Source organism: Oxyura jamaicensis, chromosome Z (assembly GCF_011077185.1).
Source record: "Oxyura jamaicensis isolate SHBP4307 breed ruddy duck chromosome Z, BPBGC_Ojam_1.0, whole genome shotgun sequence".
Classification (NCBI taxonomy): Eukaryota; Metazoa; Chordata; class Aves; order Anseriformes; family Anatidae; genus Oxyura; species Oxyura jamaicensis.
The window spans coordinates 72,252,270-72,265,150 of NC_048926.1; the positions used below are offsets into that span (position 1 = coordinate 72,252,270).

General features: G+C 37.2%; 2 protein-coding genes across 4 annotated transcripts in view; one reads left to right on the forward strand and one right to left on the reverse strand.

Moving 5' to 3' along the window:
• The window catches only part of MSH3 (mutS homolog 3), a 119,752-nt gene that overhangs the window by 97,089 nt on the left and 9,782 nt on the right, over window positions 1–12,881 (reverse strand). For all 3 annotated transcript variants that reach the window (XM_035309624.1, XM_035309623.1, XM_035309626.1), the window contains 2 exons: window positions 12,175–12,320; window positions 11,024–11,190 (listed from right to left, as the gene is read on the reverse strand). In XM_035309624.1, coding sequence (XP_035165515.1) covers window positions 11,024–11,190; window positions 12,175–12,320 — 313 coding nt within the window. The remainder of the gene's footprint in view (window positions 1–11,023; window positions 11,191–12,174; window positions 12,321–12,881) is intronic.
• The window catches only part of DHFR (dihydrofolate reductase), a 40,760-nt gene continuing 32,226 nt past the window's right edge, over window positions 4,348–12,881 (forward strand). Inside the window, exon 1 of the mRNA XM_035309627.1 lies at window positions 4,348–4,352. The gene's annotated coding sequence lies outside the window, so the exon portion shown is untranslated. The remainder of the gene's footprint in view (window positions 4,353–12,881) is intronic.

Sequence of the window (12,881 nt, forward strand, 5' to 3'; positions counted from 1 at the left end):
AACATTTACAACTATATACTCTACTTCCAGTCCTTTACCGCTTAGTTTCAACAATGTTTTCCACATCTCCACACCTTTACATAATCAAGTCAGCAACCATTACAGTCAATGACGACCCTATCAGAATCCTTCATTCTGCAAACCTGTGTGAGAAATCTAGGAGAAAGGAGCAACATCCCTGGCTTGTGTGGGCTAGAGAAAGGACAGCAGAGCTCCCCATGCTATGTTCAATTCTCATTCTTCAAAATCCAAAGCTGGCCTGAACAGACAGTCATTAAGTCAATCTGGTCATAAAATACTCAAAAGAGGAGTAGAATTTTCTGGGTTGACTGACAACTTTCTCCAATCCAATTTAAATTCAAGTATTTTCCATTGTCCTCAAAATGCTGCTGCACACACAACTGGGCTTTTTGTGAGCTTTGATGGAAACACTGAACTTAAATAATTAAATGTACATTAAAATCTTGCCTAGGAAAATGGATGTTCCTTCAGATTCAAGGAAAACAAAAATGAAGTCCAGTCATCAGTTTACAGTTTTCCTCGGCTATAGATTTTTTTTAAAGTTCTTTGTAAGCCAAAGAATATTGGCTGGGCTATTTTTCTTTTTAGATCCATGAATCTGTAATGAAATTGAGACTTTTTTTTTTTTTTTTTTTTTAGGCAAGGAGTTTACAAACCTGTGTACAGCTCATCCATATATAGATAGCAAAACTGGTACATTACATGCATATACTTTTACATCCACTAACTGGAAATACAAATGCTTTTATTAAGTTTCAGAGACAAATGAAGTTGGGTGTTTTTTGGTTTCTGTTTGTTTGCTTGTTTTTTTTTGTCAAGAATGTGAGGAAGAACAAGCATGCTGTATTACAAACGTTTTATGGTGAAGCTTAACTTCTCTACTTAGAGACACAAATCCATGTGGAATCTTTTCATAGAATTAGAACAGTTAACACATCAATTAATACTGTAAGTAAGGATTTTTGACAGCTGCACAACTGTTTATGTGTTCCTCAGAAAAGAAGGTCTTATTTTTCAGCCTTTTCCTCTTCCTACTTCCCTTTCTCTCAAACATAACAGGAAATCTTTTATAGCAAATGCAACACTGCCCTGAGAAGAATGAAGAAAGGTAGAAGGGTCCCACTTACGTCCTCCCTATGTGGGGAGCTGCTGCTTCCATCTCCACATTAAGGTCCCTGCCAGCAACAACTTTGCACAGGGGTATGTAGAGCAAAATGACAGTGCCAAAAAGCCCATTGCAAGGAGTGTATGAAATCTGTATGGAGATGGGGAAAAGGCAACCTAGAAACAGCAAACAAAAGGGCATGTAGCATAGGTGTAAAGGGATGGTATGAAGAGATGAAGGGGCAGACAGTTGTCTTCCACCTGACAAGAATCAAGAGAGACAGGCACAACAAAAGAAGAGGAATACAATGCATTCAGGCATATTTGTTAAAAACTGTTTTTAAGTACATGCATCTGCTTCTGTGCAGGAAGATCCTTCCATGTAAATGCAAAACACATATATATACATAAAACCTTTCTGCATTAAAAAAAAATATCGTAATAGTAGGATTTTTACCGGAAAAGTTAATTATTAAAACAATTTCAAATTCTTTATTAAGAATTCAAAAAATATCCACATAAATGTAGGAGTAAACGTAAGTACTGATTTCTTATGGTCATTTTTACTATTCCAAATTCCCAAGCAAAGCATCCATTTTTAAAGTATGCTGTTTGTAACCCTAATTTACTGAAAACACCTTACCTATATTATACATCAAATGAACATCTGTTAAGAGAGAAAATTTTTTGTAAAACAGTCAAGAACAAAATTGGACTATTAAAAATAACCTGGAAGACAAAGGCTTGTTCCCTCTTTCAGTTCAGGAGACTGATGGTACTTGAGAACCCATTTCAACTTCATTTTCTTCAAATTATGAATATGAATACGTTCTATTCTGTTATGAAAAATAAACACATTTCATAGCTTTTCTCTCTTCTGTAACTTAAGGTGGGGAGGATGATGGATGCATAAAAAGGGAATTAATCTTTTCTCTCTACTGTCACTGCTATCTGTATGCCAAACATGCACAGAGTTTCAGTCTTTTTCCCTCCCACACTACCCTCACTTGTATCACTGTATCATTTTGATTAAAATTGATTAATTTCTAACCCTTAGCACTAACAATGATGGCAGGGAAGAAGAAGTAAAACTTGAGGAATTAACACATCCTAGGTGTCAATGATGCCAGTGTTTCACAGCTGAGAATCTACGTGCCAAGTCAACGTCTTAGGAGAATTAAAGGGAGGGTGCTATTAAGAAAATGCTAGGACTTTATCAAATACACCAACAAACATACAGAGTCTGTTAAAATAAAAATTTGGAAGACAGCTTTAAGAGCTTAAGAACCCTTCTCCATTTCAATGTCTGAGCTATAGCTGCAGGTTACTGGAACATTTCCACTGACATCTGGAACAAATGAAAACATGTAATTCATATTCTGGTTATAAGAATGAGCTGGCATCATTTACATATATACTGCTTCACCATATGTTAGCTCCTCCACAGTCAACCAAACTGTACATACACATTCACCCCTGCAGAAGTCCAGCTAGCTTACCGCTCAATGAAAACGGTTGTGTTACCTTTGTGTTTCAAGCACAGGACACATACACTGAAAGTCACCACGGAACAGCCAACGTGCAGAGTAGCCTAGAGTATGGATTAGAGTAGCACCAAAGTACTAGCGTAACTGTATCCTTAACAAAGGATTTTACTCTCGTCCAAAATTCACTTTCATTCCAAACAGAATTAGCAGCTTTGATTGGAGTTCGGGTACTTTTAAAAAGAACAACCCCTTAAATTTTGTTCTAGTCACCTCAAAACATATAAACAAATGGCTGGCTTACCCTAAAGACCTGAGCGCTCCCCAGTATCTGTACAGGTAAGAGTTGCTGAGACACTCAACAGTTGTATCGTTTCTACCTGTACTTTAACACAGGTGAGACAACTTCCACCTGTGTGCACAGGTGTGTGTCTCCCATCCTCCCACCTCAGTGCAGCACACAGTCTCTATACTGAAAACAATTGTACAACACTCCAGTTTACACAAGCCCATCAGATAAAATCACCAGCTCCACAGAGAAAATCCGTGATGTGTTTAACGTCTCTACTATCTTATCAGCAAAGCAGACTTCCATCAGTAAATGGTCACTTCTTCAAATGATACTTGCACTATCTGAAAACTGGAAATTAAATTACTAATGTGAATTACATTGCAATAACAACACCATTTGAGTGACTTTAATCAGAGCAATGACCTCCAACTCAGGTTCAAAAAATTTCAAATGTAAATCGCCCCTTCAATTTAGGATTATTGAACACGGAAATTTATTTGTCCACCAAGCCAATTAATACATCACAGTTATTTTTCTTACAGATATCTGGGGAAAATTAGTTATTATAAATTGGTTGCTGTCATCCACTCTCCCCCTAGTAACAGGACCAGCAGCACTCCACATGGAGTTGCCACTTGCAGGAGGACCAAGGTGCAGAGCTCCAGGCTCCAATCTGGATTTGTAATCATGACCTTCAGCATCCTGCTGTGGGGTTGAGAAACTTCTAAAACTGCTGTGAGAAGTCAGCTGTATACAAATATATATAGAAATAAATAAGCAAGTAATATCGTAACAACCAGAGAGGACAACAAAAAGTAGAACTACTTACATGTCACCTTCTCCTGCAGTTTTTGTTCTCTCCTATGAATGAATCAAGTATGTGCCAAAATATGAAAAGAGTATTTTGATTTCCCTGCTTCTTTCAGTATGGTACATTTTTCTAATTAAAAGTTACATTTTTTGACTGTAAGAAGTTGCACAACCATCCAGATCAATCTAATCATTTTTAATTTAACAACTGCCAGTTCAACTGCCAGGAAATAAAAACAAAACACTAAATCATGAATATGACTAATCAGTGCAAGAACACCACAAAAACAGCTCCTGAACACAATCCTTTTTTCATGCAGATTGCAGTTACAGGAAAAATAATGAACCTTCAAACCAGGTATGAACTACCAAGGAAGTGTGCACAGTTTCCTTTTTGACAGGAGGAATTTACAAGAACACATGGGCTGGGCAAGGCCTGCAATGGCCTGCTGTTACACCATTGATGGGGTTACCATTTTTTATCTAATTTGTCACCCAAGTTGGGAAAAGCTCTCTGAGAGCACTTGCACTGCATTCTGACACAGTGCTTTGAAACTTCCTTCTTATGTTTTCCCAGTGACACACCTCTGGACTCATACCAGAATAGTAATTTCATCTGAAGGATACTGCGTGCCTGTGTTGTGTCCCAAACTGTGAAGGACAGTTAAGGTAGGCAGTTATGAAGATGTCATCTTCACACATAAGAAAACTGTCAAGAGATTTACACCACACATTTCCCTTACCTGGCAATGTCACAGAATACAATAATGATCTCCAATGCTGAGAACAGCATCTGTTTCATGACTCCAACAAGATTAAATTGAAAAACGTCTTCCAACAATGATTTGATAATGCTGTTTGTTTTTTTGTTTGTTTGTTTTTTCCATGTCTTTTCAAACCATGTAAGCTATGACATTACTGATATTCTTCAAACAGCTCTCTATACAGCTGAGTTGCCCAAGCCATGAATTGGGTTATTAGCAGTGCAAAAAGCCTCTTTAATCCATAAACATCTGGTCAATCAAACATTCATTTTTTTTTTATTTATTTACAGAAAATAGCACACATGCTGTTTTCTTACTTGACTTGCTTTTTTCCTGCTGCAAATTCCACTGTCTGTAGCTTCCATTTATACTAAGCATTCTCAAGATGTTTGTCACAGCTTGACTTTCACTTAAAAAACCATGGGAATATTACAAAGTATACAAACCATGTAACCGCTAGGATGACCCACCCTTTAGATACTTTTCACTCCTTTGTTCAGTAATTTCATCTGCAATACTGTTTACTCTTGTTGTAACCATTTGATGTCTTGTTTTTTCCCTCTACTAGCCTTCCCCTCCTTCCTCACCTACAAACCTTCTGAACTCAGCTACAGAAATGCACACACATAACTGCTTGCTGTTATAAAAAACATCCTCAATACTAACTTTATGAAAGCATCCTCTGATCTGAGCCATTATCAGCCACATATAAAGATCCACAAAATTAAATGCATCGTATATTTGTTTCCAAGATTTCACTGAGCTCATTCCAGCTGAATTTTTACCCATTCCCTGATGACAAATTCCTAACTCTATCTATGAGAACTATTAGCCATGAATAGCACTACAGACCAATACATGTAATAAATCAGCTGTAGCTCACACCTTCAAGGACAGTTCTACTTCTCGTTTACAGGAATCTCGAGCACTGCTCTATTCTACTACGGCACCTGAAACAGAATGCCAAAATACATCACTTTTTCTTGATTTCTGACATACTACAATTGGCAGGCAGGATGAAGGAACTGCAAGCTAGCAGCCAACGACCCCCTACCAAGCCACAGCTAAAGCACCGTCCTGGAAAGAAGAGATCATGACAGGGCTTAATCTAGAGAATGAAACCCCTGTGGAGCAGGTACCTGAGACGCCACCTTGTGGATGACCCTTTACTTTGCATGTGGCTGAGCACTGGCACAGGCTGCCTACAGGCTGCGGGGTCTCCTCCTTGGAGATCTCCAGAAGCCACCTGGGCATGGTCTGGGGCACCCTGCTCTGGGTGGCCCTGCTGGAGCAGATGAGCTCCAAAGGTGGCTTTCATCCTCAGCCATTCTGTGATGCTGTGACCCCACCTGACACTGAGTTAAAGGCAGAAGACACTGCTAAACCAGAGGGGGCATTCAGCACTTCACTGACAGTGTAAGCAGAAAGAGCTTGAAACTGTACTTACAGAGGTCCTTAAATACAAAGAAATAAAATGTGTATTGCATGTAATGATGGAAGACCAGATATTTGAGGGATTCAGTCCCTGGGTAATTTGATCATATCAGTGAATGGGGAGGATAATTTCCTTCTGAATGGATTTGAGGAGGCAATTCCAGGCAGCAAACTCCAAGCCAAAGGAAATGCTGCAGTGTTGAAGTAAAAACAGAAACCTGAATGTCATAACCAGAAGATAAAAAGTCTTAGATGTATTACAGGGCAACAAATAGGAGATTTAGCTCCAGAATAAATTAAGCAGCATATGATTAAAGCCTATGTCAAAACTGCCTCCCATACTAAAGGCCCAGCCTAATAGGAAGAAGACATCATGGTCTGTAAGCAGAGTAACATGAAAAATCTGGGGGCATGGACAAGAAGTTAGTTACCGTAGCATCCCTATTTTAGGCTGTTGGCCAGATATCTGACAGAGCAGGTTTAAATAAAAATAATAATAAATAATTTTTAAAAAGTGAAACGGTGCAGACTTGGGTGGAATGATGCTTTGGAGCTGAAAGTGAGATAAATACTTCTCAGAGAATGACACAATAGAATATTACCAGTGTTTGCATAAAAAGGCCAAGTGGCAAACATGCAAAGAGAAGCTCTGGAGCATCTTAAGATCTGCTAGACAGAAGAAGAGCATTTTTTAAAGAAACAAAAGGTGGGTACATGAGAAGACCAGGAGTGACTGAAAGGGAAATAATTTCACCAGTACAGACCAACTTCTAATGCAGCCAGTGTTAAGGAAGTATTGACCCTTGACAAGGAAGAGCATGGAGTACAAAACATGGCATTCTCCTGTAAAAACATACACATATATTTGCAGGGAAGAATCTTTTTTTTGTTTTCTAGAAAGAAGGAAACTAAAAGCGTTAGAAGATTTTCCTTGAGCCAGGCCAACTCTTGCAAACAGATGTGACTAATGGTTCGGGAACAGAACAGTACCCGCCAGAACAGTGTGTTCTGAACCGCTTTCCATAACCTACTTTTAACTTAAGGATTGCTTTTGAAGGAAAGCTCACCACCAAAGCTGACCGCAAGTTCAGTGTCCTTGAATAGTATTTTCTAGTGATTATTTTTTATGGACAATATTTCCCATAACATTGGCAAGAGGACCATTTCATTTACCACCTGAAACAGCAACAAACTGGAAGAAAATGAACATAAACCACGCCACACATTTAAAAACATTTGTTTCCATGAGTTTTAAATTACCAAGGGGAAATGTTGACACAGAAAAACATGTAACTTGTAAAAAAAATCTACAACACAAGTTAAACTATTTTTTAAAGGTTATTGATTTGGTAAACAAACACCAAAGTTTAATCCAAATGGCTAAGCAAAATCTTTACAAAAATAATCTAGCTTCTTTCAAACCAGAGGTAATTCAAATCTATTGATTTTAATGCTGAGATTTCTGCACCCTTTCTCCCATGAATGCAGTTAAAGTGGCTTTGTACTAGCTGAATTAAAGCTCCACTGTATGAACAAATCATACAAACATCTAAGTAATCTTATTAGCATTTAAATTTACTTAGTGTTCATTACATTAATGTTTATGCCTAACTTAGACACTGAGCACTTCAGAACTGGGACTGTATCTTCCATTTACTCTGCAAACTGCTTTCTGGGCTACAGCTCAAACAGCTGCTCTGAGATTGTTCTTCCTAAAACAGCTTTTCTGCTGCTTCAGTCATTTATTAACCTACTATAAAATTTGTTTCATTCTTCCCATTGTTTTCAGCCTGTTTCCATTCTACCATGTTTTCAGCCACATATAAATATGTGAAAATATTTTCTCCACTGATTTGCAGTATTAGCAAACAATTACTATTGCTGCACTCTGTAAAATTTCAAAAGTGAAGAAAGAGGCCACTTTCAAATGTGTATTTTTATTTACACTTTCATTTCTGACTCAAAATTTTTACGCCTATTTTACATTAATGCATAGAAATAATTTCTAAGATAATGAAGCATTCCTTAGGCTTAAGTACCCTCTCAGTGATTGCCAACTATCTTAAGACACTAAAACACTTTTGGTGACTTATTTGGCTCTTGTTTCTAGTAGAAACAAATTTAGAACAACAGTACTGTGCTCCTCAGCTGTTCTTTTCTTTCTGTAACGTGTTCTTTTGATGCAAATTTGGCTGTGAAAACCTACACAATACCAAAATAGAAGCACCATTAAATACTGTGTAGGATTTAGCTGAGTCTGGACATAGCTATGGTGGCAACAAAAAGAGAAGAATAGTAAGAGGGAAGCACAGCATTACAGAAGAAAGAAATATGCATGTTACGTATGTTTTAATTTTGTAAACTAAAGACAGAGAGACAAGTACACTGCTACCTACTCTTTGCATTTGGTATTTATATATTTTTAAAAAGAGAGTGGGAAAAAAAAAAAGACACTGAAAGCAAGAAGATACTTCCAACTCTGTCAATAAAACTAGGCATTAAAACTGACCACGTCAGCTGCCATAAAGGCCCAGTCATTTATCTTGACAGTTTTTTTTTTTCTTGGTTTTTCAACTATCTTTGGGCACACTCTGTACAGGGGACCTAGCCTACATCACATTGATCTAATATGCAACATCCAAAAGCAAACTGTCCCCCAAGCTACCCAGACAACTCCTGGTAAAACTCTTTACAAGGTACTTGCATTCAATCAGAAAGACCCACCTCTGCTCCTACCTGCTCCTGACCACTCCAATCTGTCTGTCTCCTGGGACTAATTTTCTCTTCTATCTGTACCCTGTTTTTTTAAATTCACTAGTTTTCCACTACATTATAAACACATTAAGATATGATATGCCTTCATGAAATACAAGATTCCAGTTCCAATGGGTTTAGTCAGAAAGGTCTTCTAAAAATTGTTGATGAAACCTCTCCCACCTAACAGATGCTTCTGACAAGTTGTTGTCAGGAAAAAAAATGCAAAGAATGAAATTACAAGTTAATGTACAACTATAACTGAATACTTTAGACCATTTGGTATGTGCAAGAACAAAACTAATAACTGTATAATAGCAATTATAAAAAAAACGGAGCCTAGTTCAAAGCAGAAGAAAGGAGAATATGGGAACCACTTAAATTAATATTAAATACTTCAGGGCCCTCTAGCGGTTAAATCTTTAACATGAGAAAATCAATAAACAACTGGTTTAGATATGACACTACCAAAGCATACTGAAGGAATGTGTTTTATTTTTTACCATTCCAATGCAGTGAAAGACATTTAGACCAGAGAGCCACCTAGTAAATTTTTGTGGATAGTTACCCAAAGGGGGAAAAAACCCTACAAACTAACATCTGCTCACAAAATCAATTACTGGGATGTATCTTTTGTTCTTAATAGAAATGAACAGTTACCATCTAACACTTTCAGCTGTGCATGAACAAAAAAAAATAAAAACCACAACCACTATCTGAAACCTACATCAGAACTTCCTTAGCATACAACTAAAATACTTGTTTCTGAGAAACGTGCTTGCTTTGTCTGTTTTTTACTTAACTTTGCTTTCTTTCAGATTCCACTAAATTCTCAGTATACGACACTAACAGAAATGAAAAAAAGTTTTTAATCTTCGTCTTGGTGTATTTAGAAATACTTGGGACATAGTCCTCTATAACTGATTTGCAAAAGGAATGTTATCAAAGTAACAGGATTACCAGGGCAAAAATGTACATCTTTATCTGCCCAAGTCTTAACAAACCACTGCACTGCAAGAAAACACACAGACGTTGCTTGCCCAGTCCACCTACAGTCAGGCATTGACATTTTCAACTCCTTATGGCTTTGCAGTCCACACAGAAGCTGATGGAAGAGAAGACAAGAACATACTTCACTACAAAAGGTAAGCATTGCTATGCCACTGAACAATGCTGAATACACCACTTTCGCAGGCCACATTAGATCCCTAACACCGATTTGCAAGCTTTCAGTCCCTCTTCGCACTCTGGCCTCTGTTACACTCATGCCCTTGATAGCTTCAGAGCCGAGTACAGCAACAGATTGATTAAGCTGATCAGCTGTCTGGAGTATTGGAGAAAGCTACAAGATGGTGACACAGGCAGAGTTTAAGTGAGGGAGTCACGGTAGAAAGCTGACAATCTGTCTAGTGGTTACCATCCAGGTGATGGTGATGCATTTGTCTGTCCTTACAATATGGGAAGTGCTGACGTTTGTATCTTCCCCCTAACACAAAACTATACCTATGCAATACATTCGTTTTTCTTTGACTTTCTTTAGCTCCTATTTTGTTAACAGGTAAAAGGAAACATATTTCTTCTGATTATTTCATTCAAAATAGAAACACCAAACTCTACTCTGGTTCTCTACAATCAAGAGCTGTATGGTTTAAGAAAAATGCAAAGCTGTTTTCCCACAAAAATTGTATCTGCAAGATTTTGAATGTTTTATTTCCTTCATCTGTCATCCTACAAATTATGTCCTATTCTGGCTTTATACCACAGTAAAGCAAACATTGAAAACATTTAACAATTTTACGCTTGACACAAAGAGAACACAAAATATAAATGGATGATCAGTTACAATACTTCCAAACCTGTATTCAAATTCAAGATAGTGTAATAGCACAAGCAAAATGAAATACCAGTTGCAAAGTTTTTTTTAATATGTATTTACATTAATAGAAATTTCATGCCATTTAAAGATATTAATGCTATGACAAACAACAGCAGACACAGAGCACCACTTTCAAATTCCAGAGATGGGTGCATCAGCTCTGAAATAAAGCCAAAAACCAACAAAACACTTGACAGGGAGTGTGGGATCAAGATAATCTAAATGAAAACAAAAAACGTTTAGACCCACTAATCTTTCACAGGCCTGAGACAGAAGCCCTGAATTTCAGCCTAAATACAAGTAAAGAATGAGTGCTCAGAACTCAGTAGGATCCAGAGTATTTTCAACCCAGCAGCAAACTACAAACATTTTGAAAAGAACTTTTAGGGAACTATACATCAATGCTTGCCACTGGATATAACCCCATCAATAGCTTAGATTCAATTAAAAACAAAAGCAAAAAAAAAATCCCCATAGAACATACCTCATAGAGGTTACACTGTTGATGAGCTTTTCAGATGGATCTGACAAGCTGGATGGAAGTATTAGTTCAACTGGCTGCAGGCGCAAAAGCCAACTCTCTAATTCTAAGCGCGATGTGCAATCCCGAAAACTGTCAAAAACGACTTCTCCTGTAGTTGGTTGGATTGCCTGTCAAATAAAATAATATATACACATTTGGTATTTAAAGTTTCAGGGAGCATTTCAGTAACTCAAACTGTTAAGCCAGAAAAAAAAAAAAATGTATATAGTACAGAAGTTGCATAGCACCTTCACACTTAATGAAAGTGGAAGATCAAAAATTCAATTATGTTCTTCAAATCTATATAGTAGCAAGTTCAAAAGACTACCACAACTTTGTGTTGGTAAATCATAACAATACTTTGGAAATCTAAACGTGCTCTTGTTACTGTAAGCCCACTACTGCTTAACTCTTACTACTATCGAGAACTATGCAAATCTAAATAATTGGAAGTCTATGGAAGGTACGTGCAATTCAGCATGGAAACTAATTGTCATCTTAGCCCATGCTTTTTCTCCTCTCTCCCAGCTGCAGTGTGACATTCAAATGCAGCCACAATCAAAATAATTTCAAATTAATGAACTATCAGCATAATGGGCTTCAGTTATCACTATATCTTGCCAGTTAAACAGTTCTGGTTTCAACCTTTACCATAAAAGAAAATACAAAGTGAAGTGTAAACAGTAAAAACAGCAACAGTCTCTTCCTCTATAGAAAGTTATTTTGTAGAGAAAAAAACTGCTTGCATGCTTTAAAGTATAGTCCCTAAAAATGTTTATACTCTAAAGTTAGTAAACTAACAGCTTTCTTGTATTTGGCTGAAACACAGCTATGTTCTCAAGTGATATGGTAGCAAAAAACTATCACTTATATTGCTATTCCCAAAGTATGGATATTGGGAATATCCAGCTATCAAGTCCAAACGGATTCTGTAGTTTTGAGGTATTAAACCATCACAATTCAAACACAGATGGCATCTTACCTATACTGGACCCTGTTATAAAACAAACAAACTAGAAAAACTAAAACACAGAACAATCTAGGAAGACAACCACTAACCCCTAAAAAAATATATCAAAAACCTAAAATACTAATTTCTCTGTGAAACTTACCATAATGCCTATAAGAATGTCACCTTTCCTTCTGTCTTTTACGTTTTCTCCATTTTCACAGATACAGAGGAGGTAGTTATCAGGGACATCAGTTGTTACCTCTTCAACATCTACAGAATCATCTAGCTTCAGCAAAGGGTTCACATGTATCAAGTGTTAAAAAAAAGAAACAAAACAACAACATTGCACACAGATTTGTGTGGATTATTCAGAAGTGCTTCTAGATTTAAGGCCTTCTCAACTAAATTTTGTATTTGGCCTGCTAGACTGAAGATATATTTTTCTTTCATTAGTTTAACTCCTACTATCACTTTAGTGAGTTTCAGATGACCGTCAGCAGGACTGACGTCAGTGGTTGTGTTCATATTACATGCAATTACACAATGAAGATTTCATCAGCTCAGGAAAAAGGCCATCTTCAACTAAGTCTGTGGGTCTCCCTGTTCAAGGAAGAGCAGTTATGTCAAATATTAAACTACCAACTGATGCTGCACATGGGCTGCTCCACCTGTCATCTTCACATCACATATGCAAACCACATGCACCTAACAGAGAGAAGGAAATGCTCTAACATGCAACAACTGAAAAGCAAGCTATAGCCTGTCTTAGAAGTCCACATCTTAGCAGGAGAATCAGATTAACTTCATTAAAAAAATTGTTGCATATCCGTCCACCATGTTGGGTCATACTGCTGAGCCCGCTTTCAT